General features: G+C 41.2%; 1 protein-coding gene across 1 annotated transcript; it reads right to left on the minus strand.

The window, feature by feature from the left end:
* Positions 1 to 5,318: 5,318 nt before the first annotated feature.
* Positions 5,319 to 13,271, minus strand: LOC136445943 (sorting nexin-10-like). Its single transcript, XM_066444178.1, has 5 exons — positions 13,090 to 13,271; positions 9,070 to 9,251; positions 8,360 to 8,470; positions 6,940 to 7,101; positions 5,319 to 5,727 (listed from the first exon to the last, which is right to left on the minus strand). Exons 1-5 carry the CDS (start codon positions 13,138 to 13,140, stop codon positions 5,436 to 5,438), a joined length of 798 nt encoding a protein of 265 aa, XP_066300275.1. The 5' UTR covers positions 13,141 to 13,271; the 3' UTR covers positions 5,319 to 5,435.
* Positions 13,272 to 25,095: the final 11,824 nt, after the last annotated feature.

Raw genomic sequence — 25,095 nt, forward strand, 5'->3', positions numbered from 1 at the left:
GTTTAGTTGTTACGCTGTCATGACCATCCTCAGTGACTCACTCGGTGGTTTATTCGGTGCATCCATGTGTGTGTGTGTGCATGCTTGTGTGTGTGTGTGTGTGTGTGTGTGTGCATGTTTGTGTGCATGCACGCGTGTGAGTGTGTGTGTGTGTGCACGTGTGAGAATATGTATGTGTTTGCGTGTGAGATCAACTGAAAGCTCGCAGTTCGTTGCCAGAAGTTTATTTGCAGTGGACTTTTCATCGTCAGGTACATTACCATATGAATGAAAACTAAGAGCACAGGTAGAAAAAAAGTCAGCATTGCTATCGATGAAGGGAAGATTCTTGCCTTCAGGATTAAAGAAAACCAGTTTCCTCTAGATGCTACCTAAAAAGATGGATTTCTTTTGCGGCATGTATGGAAGACTGGGCCGTGACTTAAAAGCTTGAAGTATGGCCCTGTGTCACCCGCCAGAAACAACCCAAATGAGTTCACCCAAAACGAACATGCCATTAAGGTGTATTATCATAATTTACCCAAATGGCTATGTCTGCTCTAGATTAAGTGATATATCGGAGCAAGACAACAATAGGCATGATTGTTATACGTAAAAACATTATATGTATTCTTCATTTCAATGATGTCCAAATATATCTAAATTAACCCGCATATCGGGGAGGAATCAAACGTACCTTTTCAAACGTTTCAGTTGTTGGACCACAAATGAAAATTCTACAGAGCTACTCTGGCGTTCAGGCAAGATAAGTACAAGTTATGTCGTTCCTAGCGGCAGCCTCCCAATTGTGGGGGAAGATGCCTTCGCAAGTGGGCTGGCATGTGCGAGCCTTGGACGGCTGAGCTGAGCTGTCCTATGGCTTAGGAGATCACTAGTTCTCTGTCTGGGAACTTAGTGTCTCAAAAAACTGGGGCTCTCCGTAGTGCCCCCTAAGGCCGGTCTGGCCACGCCAGGCTGTGTCGCAAGGCTGTGTCGCAAGGCGTCACGTAACACGATGTCGCATTGTGTCAGAATTACACTGAAAAAACACAAATATTGTAAAATTTCGTCGTTATAAGTTTATTTTCCCACAATTTCCCAGACTCTTCTTGCCCTCCCCTCAATGCAAGGTTTAATATTGACTGAAATTCTAATTTGTTATTGCAAACCCGTGTTTGCTTTCCCCAGCCCCACCTACACCCCCGGAAATCTTTACACTACCTCAAGAGCAAGCATCTTTCGTTCGTGGTTTGGACACCAAAAAGGCCATTTGGGTAAATTATGTTCATGAACACCTGTAACACAGGTGAGTGTAATTAATCTGAATGTAATACTTGACTTGCTTATTGAGAAACTATGAAGACTGGTCAGGACATCTATCAATGAATTTGATCGTAGGCAAACTCCGGAGGCCCAGTAGCTGACGTGAGGATACAAAAAGACATTTAAGCAAAAACAAAGAAACAGTTCAAAGAAAAGTATTCTTTATTCAATACTTTAGAAATAAACAGGAAAAGAAGGTAAAAACACATCTACTGAATCTCATTCTGTCACAAATGCTACTGCCAGAAATCTGACAAAGGAACAACGTCCAAAATGTACATTGAAACGAACTCTGTCGTGCTTATATGCATTCACACTATCACTTAAGATATAAAAGGAAACCTTATTTCAGTTAACATTAAACATTTTGTTATTTGTGACGCTTCTAACAATAACAACAAAACGGATAACTCTACTTACAATCAGATACAAAATAGATCTATTTATTTATTTATTTATCTAACACATCATTCTCTCACTGACTTATTGTAATCCTTTGGATATGCAGATATGCACATGATTTTCTTAAAGTTTTCCGTTATGACACTAGTACAGACTGACTTGTCACTCTTCACTATGATTCATGCCAATTTAAGATACACTACTTCCACAGGATGTATATTTCACTTGTGGTCCAGACACAAAATAGACCATTTGGGTAAATTATGTTGATGAGCTTCTGTAACACAGGTGATCGTCATTAAGGTTGAATATATCTATTATTGCTCTGGTAAATTATGAGTACAGTACTTCTTTACAGACTTTTTTACAAAGTACTCATATTCAAGTTTCCATGAGAAATAATGACAGATATATCTATACCGTATGAAGCTCATGGGAATTCATTTTACAGTTGTAAGATCATAGAAATACGGTATTTCCATGTTTTTACATCTGTAAAATAGACTCCGATGAGCTTCTGCACTGGTCCCCACTGCAGGAGGAAGATGTCGGCTTTGTGATTCTTCGAACTTCTGCACCGATCCCCTCAGCAGAAGGAAGATGCCGGCTCTGGCCGTGGGTTCATTAACGTTCACCCAGACAAGCTCGGCGACCAGCACTGCAGAAACTGGGGAAAGGAACAATAACTCACCTTACCATAGTTTTATACATCATTTACTACAGACATTAGATAAAAATTAAACATTAAACATCCGTGACACCTTCACGACCAGATGATGATGATAGAACAATAACAACAACAGTAGAAGAACAACAAACTCCTCTCCCCTGCCTCATGATACATTTACGAAACGAGCCAGTATAAACTGTTCTGGTGTTAAAAAGGCGCCGCACATCCTTGGAACGTAAAGGCGGACAACCACAAATCGTTCTAAACATATAAAGTTTAAAGACATCCACAACAACTGACATTGCATTAGCATTGCATAACTCTCGATGTATCGACATAACCGGAACAATAAGATACACACCTGCATACCAGGTCCTCTAAACTTGCACCGAAAAGCCGCGGAATCGAGAAATCTTATCCTGTAACACACGTCTGCGGACTCACCTGGGCTCAACGTCAACAAACCTGAACCTTTCTGACCTTTCACATTAAGTTCACTATGGTACCTGATACACACATAACGTCGCGGTATGATTGACGTACTGTCAAACACGTTTGCAGATGACTCTCATTTAGTATGAAAGTTCACAAGCAAACTCTAAAACGCTTCTCTTGGACTTTTTTCCTGTGTCTCCTGTATACTAACCTACATTCTTCTCCGATCTTGAACACAGCTGCATCTATCCTTATTCGTAAACTCAACGGGCCACACCTGAACGTAACACGGTATTTATAAATTGCCGCTCAGTGACAGGTGTAGGTACTGCAGCCGCTGACCTCCATCTACCGTCACAATCGGGCTGCACCTGACCGTGACACGACCATACTGAAGCGCCGCCTAGTGAAGGGTGAAGGTATCGCAGCTCAGGAGTGCCCAGTTGAGATAATTAGTACAGAATCAGTTAGAACCCAGGAGAAGGTGTGCAGTCTGGTGATTCAAGGTTTCATTGCAAGTTTTAACTTTCATTTTCCTAAAACTAATTACGTCAGATAGACATGTACTTTTGGACGGGTCTCCTGACGCTTGATGTGAAACACTACAAGTGAAACCAACTCAATTCAGTTCTCATCTATCCTTTGTAACGTTGGGGCACCACCGAAGATCAAGCAAACAGTTGTCTCGTTCCTTCTCGATTTTTCGGTTTTCTTAATGTTTCACTTTGTGTCATGTCTGTCCATTATCTGATATCATCCTCACATCTATTCCGTTACCTCTTCCTTCCTCCCTGAACGGTTTTGTGGGTTTTGTACAGTACCTCCATCCCAAAGGAGGTACAAATATATAAAAGTAAAACTGAATGTATGAATATGTCCCTATTTTGTTAGTCACTTTACAGCCTTTGGACCATGAATGAAAAAAAAAGAAGTTGGGACAAGGCCAAAGTCAAAGATGTAAAAGAACAAAATGATTGAAAATGTCATCAATATACATGTAATCAAATCAATATGGCCAAGGACTCATGAGAAAGAGTATGTTACACATACCATTACCAGTGGACTAGCCCCCTACGGCTTGACCAAATATGTGGCCTATGGACTTTAGAAACAGAGATGGGCACCACCTTATTCACTGAAAGGTGTGGAAAGGATTTCAACTTTTGACTACTGGTAATATAAACGTTTATGGTAAACTGAGAGGATTGGGCAACATAAGTGCCTATTAGATTATAGGCAGTTCAGTGCAATCACACTGCTTAATATATCACAACTTCGAAATGTTTGATTATGTTTTTATTTATTCATTTCTGTACAACAAAATTTACGTGGCAAACAACAAACATAACATTTAGTATGAGAACGTGAAGTATACCAACAACATCTAGCAGCATTTTACATTGACGAATAGAACAAAACTGCAACACACAAAACATACAATGTACAACTTTATAACTTACAGTACAGTAGCTTCATAATACAAATAAGTTATACCAGAGGCTTGATCAGAACAAAATTTTACTACTTTTTCCTAAGAGTCAGCTGAGATGAATAAGTTACAGTGGCTTATTTAAACTTTGAGTTTAAGAATGAAGACCATAATACAATAAGCATCCTGACATTAGTTCTGTTTCTAAAAAATGTCTACCAATCTTCTAAAAAAACAGCTTACAGTCCAGAAACCAAGAACACATAATGCAGAAAATGACTTTGCTTGAAGGCAAATTAAAGCACTTAGAAACAATAATATAATCCATGCCCTTACTTGTTGCCTTCAGACTAAAAGTTGTTAAATGCACAGTATGTCTTACATTAGAATCATCTTGGAAGTATATTGGGAAAAGAGGGTAGGGCGTTTAGATATTGTACCTTTAGAAATAAATCTCTCCCTTCTCTACTTTAACTTTTTTGACAATCAGAAAATCTGCTTAGATTCTACATTTCATTTAGTCTTATTTTGTGGAACCAGCCATATTCTTATATTGACAAAATAAAACAAACATTGTGAAAGCAAACAATTGAAAAAAGTGTATCTCAGCTACATTAAGAACAGTTTTTCTTGTCTAAAACTGCATCTGTGTTTGAAATCATCTACAATCTACATAAAAACTAAGGGCTCTACACATTAAATGTATATTCTCAAGTCACAGACTTCAGAGAATTCTATGCTAGCTGCAGTCCTATCCTGATAAGTTACTGTCAGCTCCAAGCTAAGCTTCCTCTAGGAATTCAGAATCTACCATAAAATGTTACATAGAGCAAAATATAGTGTAAAAAAGTACCATGTTCTAAAAAGATATGTAGCATATCACACATAATTTGGGCCAAACAATGTTTCGCTTTCATTAATTAAACAACATTATGATGTAAACTCCACTCTCGTAATTATGCCAGGTATTTTATTTTAAAAAATGTATTTCTTTTATAAGACATCTTTCCGTCTTATGGTACCTGGCAGATTCATGAAAGTTGATGTTACATATCTAGCAGACATTATACCCTGTTGTGTAGAAATACTGATTTTGTACAGTTTCCCATTTTTAAGAAAGATCAGTTATGCATTCAACACCATACAACGATTTTCTTTTGTACATGTAGAAAAATAACTTTGATCTGTAGTTAACAATCACAAACTCACAGATGGTACATCATTGAAAGTCACAGTTCTTCTTTTATCCTTGTGTTTAAAGTTCTGTCCTTCCTCCTTGGCATAAAAAGTGTGTTTCTTAGAGAATGAATGTCTCTGTGGCAATGGATCTGATGTTTTTCTCACGATAGTCAGCGGAGGAATGCTGAAGTCCTCTTCGTCGGTGTCGGTCGCGTCTTGGATGTTGCCATGGGGACCGATCACTAGGTAACCGCTTCCGCAGGAATCGCTGTCGCTGACCTCGATAAAGCCACTGGACGCAGAAGAATCACTAGAGGAAAGAGGGATTTGTCTTTGATCAATAGATGCAAGATGATTGCTGACACGTAAGCAATACTATCAAGTTTACGTCGATGAAGGTTAGACATCCAGGTAATAAGATATTATGGCAAATGACAGTTACAAACATTTCAGACAGCATTCACTGTCTTTTGACAGACAACTTCAATGTCTGACAAAAGACAGCGGGTGCTGTCTGAAACGTTTGACTGTTTCAAAATTTTATCCAGTTGCTTGAGCATCAACTTTTGACAATCAAGCTTATTTTTTCTGGAAAATGGATACTCTGGGCTTTTAGCTCTCCCTTCAGTTAACTATAATCTGAACCTATTCTCTTCCAACTGGTGCTGGAAAACAATATAAATATACAAATATGGTGCATGGTTGTGCAAACGGCTAAACAGTTTGACAGTTAAAATGCTTCTGGTTGTTCCTAATTTCCAGACAACATACTGTATGTTGCAGCATTTTGTTATGCCATAGTTTTTTGTAAGTAGCGATACGAGTGATAAGATAGTAAGTCTTAAAAGAGAACATGATCTTACCATGATATTATCCTATAGGGAAGCATACCATTCCAGTAAGGAAAGTACACAAAAAGAAACACATTTAGTAGAGATGTTCACACAAGAGAGTTCAAAATTCTATTAGACTGTGAAGAAGGAAGAGACAGACTTATTAAAGAGACATCATTGGCCACAGAACTTCACAATTCTATGCGTCAGAATCTCCTGTTTTGTGTTAGTTGGTAACAGTAGAAGTAGCATTTCACAACCTTTGACCATTTCATTGATAGATTGATATATCTATTGAGATTTACCACATTTTTTAGAAAAGATGTACAGGAGAGCTGCATCCAGCAGTTAAACTTTTGTACCTTTCTCTTAACCTCTAATGCAGGGGTGTCTCCAGCTCAATTTTTCTTCATCCATCCCACTCATTATTTGAGGGTCCATGTTGTCGAACTTTGGTGTTAAATCTGTCATTATATGCTTACAAAAATACATTTTTCATAATTTTCATGTCATGAAATTCGGATTTTTTGGACGGATGCAATGAAGAAGTTCTAATGATCCAATTTCCGCCCAGAAAGGACAGCTATTGGAGACAGCCCTGCTAAAATGTTAAAATCACATTTCATGAACTTTCAAGTTCAACAATCCAGTCCTGACACAGCAAATACACCAAGTAATGTCAACCCTACCTTGAAACGTCCAGCTGATTGTCTTCCGATCCTAAGATGGTGTCCACCACAGACTTGCCCGTTTCTCCCTTCTTGACTCGGATGATTTCGTTCGGCGGGAGCTGAGTTTGCAGGAACAGGTGCAACATTGGGTCTGACAGGATCTCTGGTTCACGTACGATTCTGAGAAAAACAAAAAAAGCGACATACATTAGTTCTGTTCGTTCCAACCCTTGTAATGCCTAGAGGCACATAATGCAGCAAGTTGCTGTTTCAGTAGCAGGGTATAATTCACGGGTAGGGTCTGGGGTTGCTAGCCCTTTGCCTTTAAAGTGCTCGAGGTACCTCCCCCATTTTACGTCCCTTCCGAAAGATGATGCAGCCCTAACCGAGATGTCCTGACCCAGGATTGAACCGGGGTCTCCCAGTTACCAACTAAATGGAACTGGGAGCTCAACTGTGAGGCTGCTACCAAGTGAGCTACAGGGATATCCCTCATGACTTACGTTAGCTTACAAAAGAAAGGTTCTGACCAACATGTGGTATATTAGGGCTCGAAGTACTGGGTGCATGTGCACTTTGTGTAACAAAAATTGAAGCTGTGCACCTAATTTTTGACTGTGGGTGCACTGGTGCACCTAGTTTTTTGTGTAGGATCACATAATTGTATTGTACATTAGTATATACATGGCTTTAAAAAAACACATAGAATATGCTGTAATAATTACAGCATGCTTAATGTATGGAAATAGACATTAGCATGTAACTAAGTACATAACATCTGTGGTAAAAATCAAAACAAACCAGCTGAGGGCCATGTTGTCTTACACTTAGATAAGGAAGCCCCTCTTGTGAACACACCCCCTAGTGTTATTCTGATCTAACTTCACACCTTGGCTAAGTATGTGATGGTCTCAGATACCCTATCACTATTATTTTAAGACTTAAGTTTCAGACTAAGTTACGACACATTGATTGAACTAGCAGAGGACTCAGAGTCTCGATTTAAACCAGCTTTAAACACAGAAATCTTTTTTTACAAATTAAGAAAATTATGTGCTAAACTTTACCAAATATGTCAAATTGTTCTATAACTGAAATTGGTTAACTTTTGACCAATTACCCAGTTTACCACACCTTTTCCAACATCTAGAATTACAAGAACTTAAGGCTAATTACAAAAACTAACGAGGCACAATTGGTAAATTTTCCGGCCAATTACACATTTTACCACACCTTTTCCAACAATTATAATTACAAGTACTTAAAGCAAATTACAAAAACTAACGAGGGAAAAAAGGATTAAGGCTTTAGATAATAATAAAGTAAGACGAAAAACTATTCCTCCATAAACAGACAATTCCAAATGTTTCTTTTTAGTTTAAATACATGTATTCTAATGACTAGTGAGAACTATAATTTTGTATTATGCAGAACTTACTTCTCTGTGAACTGCTGTAGTAGCTTCTGTCTCTCCCTGATGAACTCCTTGTCAAACTGTCGTCCAAACATCCGTAGGAGACCCCCTCCAGGCAACGGGGGTAGATCAGACCTGGGTGGGGAGGGGGGCACAAAACGCAACTTAGGAAAACAAAATCCTGGCTTCTAATTATCCCTATAAGTCTATTTTACGTGCATTTAACATTACATTTCGATTCTCTTTTGAAGAAAAATAACTGTTTATTCAAGCTCTAGGGTCATTTTGGCCAATCTATTTCAAGAGAGAAGTGGATAGTGCCAGGGGACTGTCAGAACAAACTTTCTTTCTTTCATTTAAGAAAATACAAAGTCTCATGTCCAATGCGATCAGATAACAAAATCAAAACAGAAGTATTCACATCACGAATCACCTTGAAGTTAACTCAATGTCCATGCAAAAAAGGGCAATGGATAATATTACAGTACAGTGAATCTGTATGAATATCACTTGAATTCTGAGGAAGACTGTGCACAATAGGACAGTCTGTGTTCAACAGTTTGTACTATGAATCTATACAGTACAACATGTTAATCTAAGTCCCTTGAATTCTGAGAAAGCCTGTGCAGTGCAGTAGGACAGTCATCCCATGTGTTATCATAATATTCTATTTTGGAACAAAGTTCTATGGTGCAATAAATCTATAGTGAGAAAAATCAAAATCTTAGACTTACAGTCCATGGATGTCCTGCAGTTGTTCTCTCAGCCACACGAACTCCTCGAATCTGCGTCTTATGCGGGAAGACTTAAGGATGAAGGAGATGCTGTTTGTCTCCAGCGCGATCTCGTAGGTGGTGATCCGACCCTTGTCACCTGTGAACGTCTGCGGATCCTGGATCACCAGATCAATGAAGATCTGTGGGAAACGAAGGAAAATATGATCAGTTCAGTTCATCGGAAATTCATCCTCAGTGAGACCGTGACACCAGTGTCTCTACAAGTCCCTGTCGAGCATGACAGAGCGAAGAAAATCCTCCATCCTCCGGATCCTCAATTTCCATCTTAGGTGTCAGCGAAGGACGACCGCACCTACGATTCTCATCCGGTTTCCAGATAAGAACCATGCCAGCCGTTTCCTCGTATTGCGAGTGACATCCTACAGATAAGAATGACCGTTGAAATCCATGGCAGATCAAAGAAATGATAAACTCGGGGAAAGAATTGGATGCAGATTCTGTATCACTTTTATTGAGGACATTCTTGACCGTTATCATTTACGAGACATGGAAATTTCTAGAGCAGTTTTGTTCCAAACTACAGATAACATCATGCATGTAAATGCTAACAAGGTGATAAGTGGATGTGCAAAATAGCTTAGGCACGATTCTTCCAACATTCCCTCTATCCCAGTGTTTCTACCAGACTACTGGATAGAGAGAATATTTACCAGGGGAGTTTGGCCACCAGAGGGTTTCACTTGCATAGCCTCTACCAGGCTCCGCGGATCGCTGGGAAAATAGTAGAAATCGGCCAAATAGAGTGAATAGTATGCCAAGGGTAGTCCGCTATACATGGAAGGTCAATAGGCACCGCAGAGCCTGGGAGAGGCTACAGATGTTAACCTTACTGTGAACCGATCCATACCCAGTAGGTAGGAAGGCTGGGTAGAGGCTAGTGTTTCCCACCTTAGATCAACATCAATATTTGTATGACTTCCTGTGGGCTCAGCTGGGGACTTCCTCGGATGTCCAGATTAACACCTCCTCATCACATCTCTAACAGTGGTGCCAACAGAGGAGTCGGGTTACCACCTTAAACTTCTGGGGTGGGGGTAGAAGACCAACTAGTACAACACTAGTCTAACAGTCACGCTAAGTGCCCATAGACCCAATTGACACTTGGCACATTTCTGGACGTATGACAACAGTGTACGGCGAGGTCATATGTCTTCAGAGTACAACGACTTTTTTCCGCGCGTCATAGGACAGGGATTTTTATGGCCTGGCGCACCACTTTGTTGCTGGTTTATCAAATCAACACGTTTTTGGTCTTCTTTGTTGGTTTATTCGCCAAACATGTTTCCAAGACATGGCTGAGCATAACAGCTCAAACTGGAGCAGCGAGGAGACTCGATGTTTGATTGGGCTGTTGAGCAATGACAGGATAAAAAGATGAAAACTTGCTCTTTCTTGGCAAATTCCAGGTCTTCTACACACATTTATGTAACCTATCATTCAAGATAAGGATCTCCAGTAATCCAATTGACCACAACTTGCTAAAAAGTAAACACTGAAATCCTGCCGAGTAATAAAGTCTATTGACATTGTTCAAAGCTAGTGTGCCTTCAGGTTGCATCATCCCAACGGCACACACTGGTAAATTAGGAATAATACGCACCTACAAAATAAATAACAACAACTTAGACTTAGAGTTAACACCTTAGAGTTAATGGAAATAGGTAACTGTAAAATGTTCTGATGGGGCTGTTTTTATGACCACCAAATACTTCAGGTATCAACATCCCTATGTTTGAGGAGTGACACACCTCGAGCATGTTAAAGAACCCACCACACTTATTGAAAAGAGTACTAGTTAAGAAGGGGTCCTCCCTGGTGTGAGTGGATCAAACCAAGGAGGTTTAATAGAGATCTACTATTAAACCTCCTTGATCAAACCTTACAGTCTGGTTTTATGCAGCTTGTACCTACTGTACAAAACTGGTGTGTTTTGCCTAAAGACGGTTTACCACTCATGCAAAACAAGCAATCTTACAGTAGGCACAGGGGGGCACACTTCCTTTCAAAAATAGCGACATTTCCACTCCTTGCGTCAATATCAACAGCAATTTGAAAATAGTGAACATTATCACAAATTTTACATGCTCGGTGTGGTGAACTGTCAGAGAAGTCAAAGTTCCTATCCAAACATCTGCTTGGAGATTAGGAAACAAACTGCAACCAAATGTAAATGTGTCAACTACAATAACATGACCACACCCCCTTGAAATAAAATCAAAACAAACCTCCAGGAGGTCACTGGGGTAAAGTAAATTGTCCAACTTTTCACACTACCCCCTATTGTTATTCTGATCTCTGTTCACACCGTGGCTAATTATGTGATTATTTCACATGCTGCACTATCAAGTGGCATTCCTAGTGATGCCGAAGACGAGTGATAGATGTCACTGGAAAAGTCTGGAATTTTATCCAGTTGTAGAGTTTGAATTGTCTTTATATACTATAATGCTATCAATGTTAGTTAATACTAGTTCAGACCACTATAGCAGCAGAACAGAGTGGAGTACTACTAATGTTAGTAAGGTACTTGGTTTCAGATTATTTAGTTACCACACTTTGGAACTATAAGATGTAGCTGAAATTGGTCTCTATCTTCTGCAAAATGTTATATTAATGACAAAAATATTAATATCAATCAAATTCAATGACAATAAATTGGTGAATTTCCCCACCAAATCAACGTGTTCCAAAATCTAAAATGACAATAAATTGGTAAATTTCCCGCCAATTAAACATTCCAAAACGCCCCTTCCAAAAAGTGGCAAATTTTCCCCCATTACGCAGTTTACCACGCCTTTAGTTTTCCATAATCTATTATCACAAAATCTAACAACTAACAAGGTACGAAAGCGTGTGATACAAAGGCATTATCATCTCTGATATAACAAGATAAAATAAGATAATTGCTTTTATCATCAATAGACAATCACAAATGCTTCTTTAATCACTGTTACTGTAAGAAACTTAAGCAAGTTCCTCTAGCAAGTAAGGCATTATATTGAAATATGTAGGTCTTTTCTAGTCTATTAGGACTTGGATATTCTATCAGTTCTCACCACACAACGACATCGTATCTTTGCTCCTTTAATGTCGATATGTAATGGTATAGTGTTATTGAAACTTACTATGTGTAGTTACCTAGGAATGGCTAGACATTGGAGTTTTTTTAATTCAAGTTTCAAGCCTCATAAAATGCTCTGAATGCCTTTAACAAAACAATTCTATAGCGTTGTATAGGGCTGTCATTAGTGTCAAGCTGTTTAAAATTCAATGCCAAATAAAGCCACACATTTTGTTCTAGGCATTTGAATTCGTCCTTGGTTTAATACTCTATAATATAGAGGAGTATTCTACATAGAGTATAGATAGAGTATGAAGTTCAGGTGGCCATCTGTGTGGCTGTGCCTGCTGCATGTATTATGTACATGATGTGTAAATAGAATTTAAATACGACACACAGCTGAAACTAGGTCACATTTACATACAGTGGGAAACACACGTTCACATTTACATACAGAGCACTACACAACACAACTTGCTCTCTAAAATAGTACACAAATAAGCCATGGTGGGGGGATCCGAAACTTTTAGATGAAAGATGAAGATTATATAAAGTTAACGTTACGTGTACTACAATATAATACTAAATACTGGAACCACTGTCAAGGAGAGTTACTAAGACTAAGGCGAACCATGGTGTCTAAATTTTTGGCGGGCAGAAAACACAAGGCAACACCGACATCAAAACATTGTCTAACCAAGTTGGTCTAACTAGTCGTCATCTTTCTGTGGGCAAATCAACGACTTCACTAAAATATTTCACGAGTTCACATACTGAAAATGGGGAAGTACTCATGCATACATATCATAAATTATAGTTCATTTTCAACATGTCAAATCTCTAACGTAAGGACTAGTCGTGGTATTCGTCACTAAAACACAACAGCAAAAACTCACCATATCCGAAGGAATACCGGTTCCCCCGTTCATCATGATAGTGTACACCATAGCAGGGCTGAAACCACGTCAGAAACACAGGTTTTCGGCTGATTTGGAGAGTAAAAAAGGACAGTTTTGGAGGAGAACCTTTCGAGTTTGACCTGGGGCCTGCGCAACTGTTTCGGAAATGACGTCTCAGCTGATAATCATGTGACGGACTCAACCATTCAATCCTTTTCTATGGGGGAATTTTTCTCACAATTATCTTTAATATGAAATGTACTCTGAATATGATGGGGATTAGAAAGAAAGGATATGACATTTAAACGGCGTTTGTTGATATCATATTCAATGAAAATATTGAATGTTTCGTTTGTGTTGAAATGGCGAAGGAGTTGATATCTGGCTAGACATCTGGCGACATGTAGCTGAAGTGCAGGCAAAGAAAGTTTCGGCGCAAAATTCACCCCCAATATGGAGCAAGGAAACCAAGGAGGTTAAAATAGGACACCTTGAAGGGAACGATGTCTTCCTTTTTATTTACATGTTTGTATACGCTTGTTGCATATTTGTATCAAATTTATAGTATACATAGCGAAAAACAAGCATTATACAATATATGTCATATATACTTACACTGTCCAAGGAGGTTTAAATATAAATAAATATAGGTTTTCATAATATTTTAACCTCCTTGCACTGTCTATGTCTATAGTCTACGGCGTTTCAGTTGGGTCTCTCAATACAAGGAGGTTACATAGGTGTGTTAATGTGTTTATATAACCTCCTTGCTCGCTCGTACTGTTGTAGTGGGCATCTGTGCTCAACCCGTACATGTACTTTGCAAAATTATGAAATTGCCCACGAAACCTTTTGACGTTCTGTAAAGTAATTTTTGTGTTGTTTTCCTTCGCTAGCGTGTCTGTGGTTTTCATTCTGCCCCCCAAGCCAAATTCACTGCACTGACCCTCATGACCTCACCGGCCTGCAGGTAGATTTCAGCGGCCTGCAGGCCGATCTGAGCTTCTCATGAATAGATAAGAAATCTAACTAACAGACTAAATAATTGCGACCTTCATTGAACCTCGCGAATGTAAATTTTTCTCCTGTCTCGCCGGCGCATCCTTTGTTTAGTTTCTTGACACCTACTGCGGCAACCCCACTTCAGGTCCTCACCGACAAATTTCCATATCCAGAGGTGCTATTTTCCCTACGCCGGGAAGTTACCGTTTGAAAAGCTCCCTTTTCTTTGATGTTGCCGATTCCTCCGCGCCCTCGGGTTGCCAACAAAATCCGAGGGAGGTGCGGGGCTGTACCAAATCCACATAAACTCGCCCCGCCCATCCTTTAAGGGCCAACTATGTAGGATTTGGGCCCAAAAATTGAAAATATTCTTGTGAGCAAATCTTAATGTTAATAGCAGGTACTGACATGTACAACCCTTTTTCAGCATATTTTCTTCATTATTTCGTCTATTTTGGGTGTTTGTGAACTGTACAAAAACAAAACAAAAACTCCCGGACACCACCTCAGTAGTAGATAAACAACAACATCCCAGTGCACTGGAGGACCCCCATGGTGGTCTAATCACTTAGGCACACTTTAGACTGCCAGATGTCATGAAGCTCTTCTTCTTTGGAAACACTCATATCTTTTTCCAAGAGGGTAGAATACAACTATTAATTTATTCTAGAGAGTCTACTTTGAAGGGTATCAATAAAGTGTGGTTATTTTCCCTTCTAAACTGCAAGAACTCTGGTAAGGATGATTTTGTACAGAAACTGGTGAACTGTAAGCAGGCACCCCACTGGGCGATCAGCCTGATAAGAAGTACAGAAGCCATGTGTGGCCATGTGTTAGTTTCACACTGTGTGTTGTTTTGGATTGAGGATAACAGTTTTTTAAAGTTGTTTGTATGGTGCAGTAATGTTGTAACCTCCCTTCCTGAATATCGGTAAGCAATTCTATAGAGTTGATAAAGCTTGCTATGCAAAGAAACAGTAGGAAAATCTACTTTCTGTATTGGCCTAAAACTACATAGTGGGTCTTTAACTATTACATAAAGATATTTCATTATTTACCATAAATAATTGGCCAGGAGAGCCAGTCCACGGGAAGGTTAACATTTCTGCGCATGCAGATGAAAACCTATAGTGGCCAAACTCTCCTGGCAATTTTTCTCTCCGCAGCCGGCGTAGTTAACAAAGGTACAGTTTTTAACCTCCTTGGTTTAACTTATAAACTATGCACATGCTTGTTCTTGGTACTTTTGATTGTATTTCTGCGGTTTTGACCTGTCTTGAAGTGTGGATGGCGAAATCAAAATGTTCTTGTTGTCATCAGCAAGGTTATCAGTGATTGCTCTGTTGTTTCTTTGATATGGTGGAGAGTTGTCTTATGTTGTTTTGAGATTTCCGTTTCATCAGTTAAGTTTCACTTAATTGTTTTTATCCTTGTTTTTATCGAATAAATTGTGGTTGTAAAGATTCCTGAAATTGGTCAAGTGTAGAAAATCTGTTTTTATTTTTATTTTTGGTGACACGTAATATCCTGTTCACTTGAAAGTAGATCTTGCAGTTGAATTTGGAGGTTTCCGTAATGTGTACACCGTTTATTGTTCTGTAATTATCGTTCAGGTTTGTGATTCACTTCAAATCACCCGGATGGAGGCCTGGCGAACCTCCGTCTCGCATCAGCCATTCAGTGAATTACATCATTCACCTGGACGGGAGACCTGGCACCGCATCCCTAATCTCCACCGGAGGCTTTGGATACTATCTGTCCGTCTGTGTGTCTATATCTCTACGTGTGTGTTTCTGACCTAGGTACAGGGGGTGAAGGTTGCCATCTCTGATTGCCTTGTTTAATGAATTTGGCATCTAGATCTCGGAGTTGAAGTATTGTAAAGTAAAATCACAAGATGTTTCGTCTAGCTATTTTTCAGATGTAATATTTTGTTGACAATTAACTCTATCGGTACAGCGATACAAAATGACTCGGAAATTGAGAAGAGATTCAATGAAAATATATACTACTTTATTAACGCTGAAAGCCAACACCACAACTTGATTATTGCTGAAAGCCTACGTTGTGACATACTTACAAATAATTACAAACATCGATGATACAAACCAATGGAGATGAACTCTAAGAGAAGAGAAGAGCCATATCTGATAACGTATCAGGTAACGCGTAATATCCTCTACTTTATTGGCGTTGCCTCAGGGGCGGATCCGATAATACCCCGTTGTTGTCCTATAGGCTATACGGGGTTCTAGCTTCTTTAAGACTTATAGACGCCATTTTCCCCGAAAAAGTTGATAAAACCTTAGATGGATAATACCGTTCATAGTGTAGACCTTCAGGTTTGGTAACAAAATGAAGAGTTTGGCTCCTTTTTAGGGACCCCTAGTATGAAGTGGTCAGTCCCAAACCTGACGTCATCAAAGTCAAAATGGCGCAATTGTTATGAAACTCGGTGTGACGTTGAACTGTTCTTCCTCATAGAAAATATTAAGATTGGACTTTTTGCGCACTTGACATATCGGCCCGCTGTGTAGTGTGAGTTGTTATGACCCGAAAGGATCATGGATGAGACTATGACACCCTGGATCTACCAATTTTTACATTATTAACCTACAAGACAGCTGGTAACTACTGTCCAGTGCTCTTGTTAGGAAACATTGAGGAGTACATGTGCATGCATATCAACAAACAACTGGTAGCTGAAAATTACAACATGACACTTGGGTTTACTGAAGATTACAGTTCGTTATAGGTTATCATTTACAAAACAAGACAGATAACATTTTAGACATAGTTATCATAATTACGTGTGACACGTAGCTATAAATGTGTGCATCACTTGACTTGTGCATCACACTCCACTTCATCGTCCAAAGATAAGCAAGGCAAACATACACAAATACACGACTCATAATGACGTGTTTTCAAAGATACGCAATGAATCATCATTAAATTTGCAAGACTTCCACGACATTAGTGCTGCTACCATATATGTATCACAACTATATGTATGCATACACCAATCCCCGAACATTCAAAATGTATGAGCACTTTGCTTGTCCGATACAGAAACGTCCATATTTGCATTTCTGTCAATCGCGTCACACACGTCTCCGGACATTTAGAGACTCTCTGACATTCTGAAATAGTGGACAGTTTTTGTTGCGATTTTACCATTTTCACTGAAATGAAAAACGTACCTTTCATTGATACAGATCTCTTTGGTGAATAGGCTTCATGGAGGAATTTGTCACCATTTTATAAAGCAGATGGGTTACTCAGGGCTTCAACTGGACTTGGCAAAGGAGGGACAAAAACGTTATCATCGTCGATCTGATAGCCAACAATCGCAAATACCAGGAAAAGCAACCCGTTCCACCCTCCCAGGGAGATTACCATGTATAAGAAAGCCATGCGCAGTAGGTCTGAGTCAAAGTAGGCTGTGAGAACACCCGTCGTCATGGCAACCGTGAAGGGGAGAAACAGTACTGCCCCCTGTGCCAGGAAAGAGTACTGCAGGTCATTGGCAGTAGCACACGCCACGGTCATTCGTATCAGGTAGTAAAGGTCGACTAATGCACAGATCAGTACGGGCACTACCATGGTGATTGCCATTTTTACAGGGTCGTCAATCCAACAGATTTGGGAGCTAGTCAAAGAGCGGGGCGCCCCCATGTGGATTGAGTCATCCAGTGCAACGTAACCTCCTGACATTGCCAGTGGAATGAGCACAATCACTAAGAGATGGCAGGTTACTTTACATGTACCACCTCGCTGTAGGACAGACAGATAATGGATTGTGGCAGTGAGAGACAGACTAGCGGCGAGACAGAAGCAGAGGGTGCACACCAACATGGCCGTACAACAGGCTGCTGAAGGAACGACCTGGCCCAGGAGCTGGCTGATCTGTGCCAAAAGAAGGCATGTCAGAAGATAAATCTTCACTGTGGATTCTGCGCGTGCAAAATGGCGAAGGCCGGAAAGGAGATATAAGATAGAAACGACGGCAGAAGCACCAGAAACGGTGTTGATGACGAGAAATGTAGCGCTTTTCTGTGGGAAATTTGGGTTTTGAGTTGGCAAGTCATCATCAATGGGCCTTTGTGTTAATGGTTGTTGGTCATCGGGATCATTCTTTAAGGAATCTCCCGCCTCTTTTACACCGATATCTTCGCGAACTTCTACTGGAGGTACGAACGAAATCTTGCGACAGTTGTCACGGAAAGGGTCGTATATAAACCCGACAGAACACGACTCCGTATGGTCGCTTACCTCTAGTTCGCTAGACGAAATCTTGCTTTGGAAAATTGCCGAATAATCAACGAGCACAGTGAAGGTTCCGAGGAAACCCATCTTGGCAGTGTCATCTGCTCTGCACGAGGTATCAGAAAGGTCGTCCTCGTCAGCATAGCACTCCGCACAAGCAGAGTTCCTAAAGGGTATGGCGTTTGCGTAGAAAACAGCGGTTATGTTTCGACACTTTGCCACATCACAGCGCACGCTTGCACGAGGTGGGGTTGTGTTGGGAGGGAAACAAAGTCGCGCAGGAGCAATGCTCGGGCGGAAATGATGATCGCAAATATCTTGTTGTAGTACATTTTTCAGTAGCTGTCGTTCTCCAGGGGTGGTACGACATTTGGCCACCACTTCCCACCCCACCATGTACTTAGCGTTATTACATAAGGCACAGAAGATGTTTCTGTAGTTAGTGTCAGTGGCGTTGTCCGTGACTGGGGCGTGGAGAAACATGTCGTTGTTCTCGTACGAAGTCTCACACAGCCCTCGGGCGACGCTGTCTGCATAGCTGGGCGGACAACTCGCGACCATCCAGAAGTGAGACCGGAAGTTCCAAGGTGTAACACACTGCAGGGGCTGCCAATGGAAAGTGAACGTGTTTGTTTAAATTTGTCTGTCCGTGTATAACAACACTACAATATGGGAGCAAAACTCGGCTAAGTTAAAACGACATTTATTGAATCAAAACTATGCTCACCTGGTTGGCTTCTGATGTAGTGCTGCTGATGTCAATGTCAACTGTCCAACTGTCCTTGTTTCCATGACAGACATCTTCAAAATCACCACAGCAAGTTCCCGTCATGTTGCAGGAACTTGTGCAATTGCACCTTACGACACTAGATAAAGTAACATAACAGAATTCAAGAAAAGACAGCCAAATGTGGATTAGGGATGCCACTAGGAGGCCAGAAATCGACCTTGACCTTCCTCTTATCAAGAGGTACCCATCCACTAGCTAGTTCTGAAATAGAAAAATAAAATACACATACAGTACACAACAACAGCATGATATACCTGATGATGTTCTCCTTGTCACAGCGTCCCCTGCATGAGTCTGGCTGTACCACTGGTCGGATACCTTCAGTGTCTGTTACGTCATCGCCACAGGAGGCATCGTAGTTATGACAACAGTCTCCAAATGCCCTTTAAACGACAGAAGACGAAGTAAGGTGTTTGCATACTAGGTAGCACGTATGTTTGGTGCATGGTTACGCAAGGCAATTAGCATCTTTGAATACTTTCCTCAGCTCACTCAGTAATAGTTCGATAAGGCAATGATTGGAAGTGCTTTCTGGATGGTGAAATGCAGAGGTCATTGACAAAGGATCTGTATCGTCTTCATTTGGTCACGACGGAAGGTCGACGGAAACCTGTAGCTCGTGACTCGTGCAGGTCGCAATTGGAAAAAGGGGCCCCGCCGGGTAGTTGACGGGCTGTTTTTCTTTTTGCACTTTCGGGCGTGACCCCTACGTGGCCCCGTGGGCCTATGGGACACCCTGCGGCTGCCGGGCTATTTTGTGGCCCGAATCATTTTAACTCGGGCTTAAAATCAACGCGGGACCCTGTAACAAATAGACACCGTGAGCTAATCATGAGAACACCCCGGTACCTCCCTCCCCGCACTCGGCAGTCCACCGGGAGAAATTTGTGGCCTTGAGGCCCGGCCGGCCTACACCCCCTACGGACACATGCGCAATTGGGACCTAAGCATTAACGTTAAGTGTACCTGCATGCCTTATCACACCCACAAGAATTTCCCGTCATGCTTCCACACACGGTACAGGTAGCGCTGCTGGAACAAAGTAGTCCACTCAGCTCAGCCTGGGTGCGAAATTGGTATGGTACAGATTATTGCAAGTTTCACGATCAAAACCTACAGTCCCCAGCTTGTACTTACGATGCAAAGCTGGTGTATTACTCTTTGAGGTGGCTTACGGGTTATGCGAAACAAACAAAAACACTTTTTTAGATACTTTTCTTTTCATTACTTCACTGGTATTGCTTTTATATATGCGAATATATGAAATAAAACAAATCAAGTAAACAAAAACAAACAGAAATGTCATCAGAAAATTGTCACCTGCATAACTTAACTTTTTTCGTACTATTACTTTTCTTATGAAGCCGGAAAGATACTCGTATGAACACATACATAATATGCGTAAATATACCGATAGGCAGTGAAGAAGAAGAAAGACATGTACACTCATAGATACCTACAAGAAACAAATGTACAGAAACAGTAGACTCTATCCGGCAATTACTAACCTGTGGGGTCCAGTCTATGTGACCTGAAACAACAAAATATCAATATTAAAGTAAGAAGACGTGCAATTGATATCATATCGGCTGGGAGACTTGGACCCTTAGGAGGCATAATGAAAGATGCACCTGGATTATGCTGGATACCAACATCAAAAGAAAAAGAGAGACATGCCAGAGACAACTTGGAAAAGAACAGCGAGGGATTTCGGCCGAAGTGATACCACAACGTTTAAACATTTACACACGCGTTTTTAGTCGATTTGGAGTCAACTCTGGACTGTTCAAGGGGCTCCGGAACCATAGGCCACTCAAATAGCATTTTTTTTATAGGAAAACTCCAATTGAGCAGCCCAAAGTTCCGCACACACAGCCCCGAGTCGACTCCGAAAACGTGTGTCGGTGTGTGTAAGTCGGGTCACAATGCCTACCTGGAACGCAACAGAAGTCGTACTGAACGGGTAATAGTGCGTCCGGGAGGATATTTCGCCGACAACCTGAGGAAAAATGTGGGAGCAAATAAGATAACCTTTCTCGTAACCCATGTGTACCGTCTGTGTATTGAAAAAATGTAAACAATGACCATTGCTGTATTTATTGACATTTTGTTTCAGACCTCTAAGTTTTCTATAATGACATTGAGTTAAGAATCAAGAGGCTTTCAATAAAATGATCAGGGCGCGGTCACATTAGTCATAATCGTTGTATGATTGCAATCATTCTTTGGACAGTCGTACAAAATTCTGCTGTCTTGCGGAAATGGTTGTCTTAGATCATCGTCGGCGTTTAGTTCTGCCGCAGCCTGTTTATGATCAAAATCGTACCATGGCCTACGACGAATGTAACCCCACCGTCAGATGCCCACCGTGAATTAAGAATACGGAAGTGATTGGTCTCACCAAAGCCGGCGGGAAAAAGATCAATATGCCGCGCATTTCCGGTGTCGCCGATGACGTATTTGCCAACATCTCCGTTGTTCCATATGACGCGATATACGCGAGTAAACCTATCAGCGTGTGACCATTCGTAGCTTAGAACCGAGCCCATTGCACCAACGTCGTCCTGAAATAGATCATCGACTCATGACACATTGAGATTTCAAATCTTTTTGATACATATCACCATGTACTGGAACATATGTGCGCCCTGGCATGTTCAAATAAATATTGATGTTTTAATGCATTTATTATTTACCAAAATGTATCTGTATCTATATAGCAGCTGGTTATATTACTGTCACATCTAACATTCGCATATCTAACTTCATGCAATATCTAAAGCTATCTAATGCGGATGAGCTAAAACACGTTCTCACAATATATATTTGACCCCCCAAGGAGATGAGGGCAGCTTCCTTTTGGAGAACATTCAATATGGAAAGTGCCAATAAAAATTAAGTAGCGAAAAAAATATGTGCCATACCTCGTCGTTTCTGTAATTCCAGGTAGACCCTCGTAGGACGATACTGCCCGTTCTCAGAAACGATGTGACGGCTTCACAGAGATATGGCGAGTCTGAAATTATAAAGACATGCGACAGCACGTATAAACGAAGAGTCATAAAATGAGCCGAAGCCAGATAAAGATAACTTATAGTGTGTGACTGTGTGACTTTCCTGTGGATGCCTCAAAATCAGTCAATATTGATAGTTTGTGAGCAGACATTGGTAGTGAAGACAGCAATGTTTTCTTTTGCATTTTTTTGGCTGACACGCCAGAAGGTAGCGTATAATGCATATGCAAAGGGAAACGCTGCAATAGTCCCTGTCAAGTGTTTGGAGACTAGAAAATTGATACCATACCTTTGATGCCGAAAAGATGAAACACCCTCATCCACGGCTCCCAGCCCGAATAGGTGGCCGTTACGGTAACCATCCAGTAGCGACCCGACGCCGAGAATCCGCCGAAGTACTGCGGGAGTGAGGTGTTGGCTGCTACGTCATTAACGGTCAACACGTGAGTCCAGCCGTAAGGGTTACTGGTGTTGGATACTTGAAGGGTGAACGCCTTGACGTCGTGGTTCCAGTCACAACCGTAGTTGGAAATTCGCAACTTCTTCATGGTGTAGCTGACATGGTAGGCCAGGACGACAAACCAGTTATTGTGGTACCGAGGAGTTCCCAGTGGCTTCCAAAACTGACTAGATTTCATTGTGATCATTCGGTTTACCTCGTGTTCCATTTCTTCCTCGAAGTAAGCAGAACCAGTGTACTCTCGGGGCTCTGGATTGGGCCCATGGCCGTTTTGTGTTACCCAGTATCCGTGAGATGCAACCGGTTCCTCTCCCGAAACTTTCCATCAAGGTTAAGAAAAAGGTTAATGTATTAGAATAAATCACAATTGGGTAAGGAGCAAATTTCATTTTGAATTGCATTGAATCATCATTGTACTTTGGTAATTGGTAGCTTTAATTGAAAACTTTTATGTTATTGTTGTATGCTAGTTAAGTAACTCACCTTTTGAACCGAAAAAATCCAGGTTGTTTACATACACTCTATCGTTCACTCTCTCTGCTGCGGTCTCGTACATATACCGTTCGTTACACCACACCTCTTGTTTACTGAGAGCATGTAGAAAATCCAGCCTCCAAGAGCGGCCAATACCCGAAAATCCAGCGATGATTTCGACCCCATTTGCGCTGACGTTTTGCCGTTGCCTGGTCAGGACGTGTGTCCACTGCACTTGTTGTCTTTGCGCATGTGGTCCGGTTGACATGTAAAGTCTGTACCCTGTGATTGCCTGCTGATTTTCCTTGTATGTTATCCGTATCTGACTTAGTTCGTATGAAGCTCCAAAATCTATGATCAAAGGTACAGTCCGTTCTATGAGCCATGTGGAAGACGGGTCCAGGTCCAGAGCCTTCCATGTGTTGAAACGATTTGACTGCAGGTTGTCTTGAACTGTCCAGTACTGAGAAATACGTAACCATCCGTGACTGCTGCCTAAATGTCATAGATATATATCATTAACGCTACAAGCTATTGAACTCTGTTTTGCGTGGAGCATGTTTGCTCATAGGACAGTACAACCATCTGTAGACAAGTTAGCAATAGACCAGTTTACGGATCCCATCTTATGCTTGGGAATATGGAGGATTCTGGGTGACGTTTGGGACAATTCTAATTATTACCATGTCAATAAAGACAAACATGACACACCGCTGCCTTGGTAAAATGCCGTTTGTCTCCTACGTTACGTAAATTGGGCTTCGAGCACCTGTTTTATGTAATTAATCTGCAGCAAAGATTTAGAAACATAGAGCATGAAGAAGAAATAGGAGTTAATGCATAAAGCAGTTAACTTCTGAGGGAAATGTGCCTATCCGTACTTACCTGATGTAGGGGTGCTTTCCGTTGTGTTTAACCCCACCTGTTGGTGTAAGTTGGCGATTGTTGCAGTTGCTACTTTTTCTGGGTAGGCTGCAGTTGCTTCTTTGTCACCGGCTATGGCGTTACCTTGTCTTGTGGCACGTGACATCCGTGTTGCTGTCTCTCTGTTCGGTTCAATGGCACTGCCGATGCTCCAGACATTGTTTGTTGTTGAATATTCCATTGGCACTTGTGGAGTAGCAGGTAACTCGCCTGAACTCTCTTCAAAGTGTTGATCGCTGACTTCTCGTGTTTGTCGAGGTTTGGATTGGGTATTTGAAGCGGGCCTACGATTGGCAGCATTTCTCGAGCTCGTTGCTTCGTTAATTTTTTGAGTGTCAAACTTTGCCATGGTGTTTGTTAATGACAATTCATCTTTGCCAGGATGGTTCATTATTGGGCTTTCATCTTCAACAATTTCGGATATTGTCTCTTGTATAGACCTAACGCCTTGTTCTGTCTGGCTGTAATGAGAAAATAACATGTCTGAATGAGTCTTGCCGACGTCTGACGTCTTAGTACCTACTGGCGGGATCCTCACCTGATCACCGTTCTCGATGGCGTCGGCTCTGGTAAAGACGCCTTGGGATCCTTCATCTTCTGCAGTCGGTCGCACCTTGACCTTCAAGACATCCTTTTCTGGTAATGGCACGTCGTTGTCTAGTGCCTTTTCTGTCTTGTGTTGGGAGGTCGGGTGGATATGTTTAAGGTTCGCGTCGAAGATCTCTGCTTCGGGAATATCAGGTGATTCTTTGACCTTGAAGAAGCTTGCCTTGTCGTCGTGCAGAATAGGAACCTTTTTTCCATCTCGCTGGGGTGCATCTTCGGTCCCTGGCAGATTAAAGCGCGCCGTCTTGCCACTGGCATCGCTAATGGTTGCTCCAGTGATAACAGATGATTGTTTTGTGTGAGCGAAAAGCTCTATGGGACCACGATCAGCGATTGTAGAAAAGGAGATCTCTCTCTCTGTGGTGGACGGTCTGTTCAACTTAGCTTGACCATCGAAAGGGATATTAACTCGGTCACCAGCGCCAGTCTTATTGGGCAATCCTTTTACCTTAAGCAGAGCCATA

This window comes from Branchiostoma lanceolatum, chromosome 12 (genome assembly GCF_035083965.1).
Source record: "Branchiostoma lanceolatum isolate klBraLanc5 chromosome 12, klBraLanc5.hap2, whole genome shotgun sequence".
NCBI lineage: Eukaryota > Metazoa > Chordata > Leptocardii > Amphioxiformes > Branchiostomatidae > Branchiostoma > Branchiostoma lanceolatum.

Coding starts and splice junctions, on each gene's coding strand:
- LOC136445943 (XM_066444178.1), bottom strand. CDS start 13,140: ATGGTGTACACTATCATGATGAACGGGGGAACCGGTATTCCTTCGGAT. Junction 8,471..9,069: donor CTGCAGGACATCCATGGACT/GTAAGTCTAAGA, acceptor CTCCCCACCCAG/GTCTGATCTACCCCCGTTGC. Junction 5,728..6,939: donor AATCAGCTGGACGTTTCAAG/GTAGGGTTGACA, acceptor TCTTTCCTCTAG/TGATTCTTCTGCGTCCAGTG.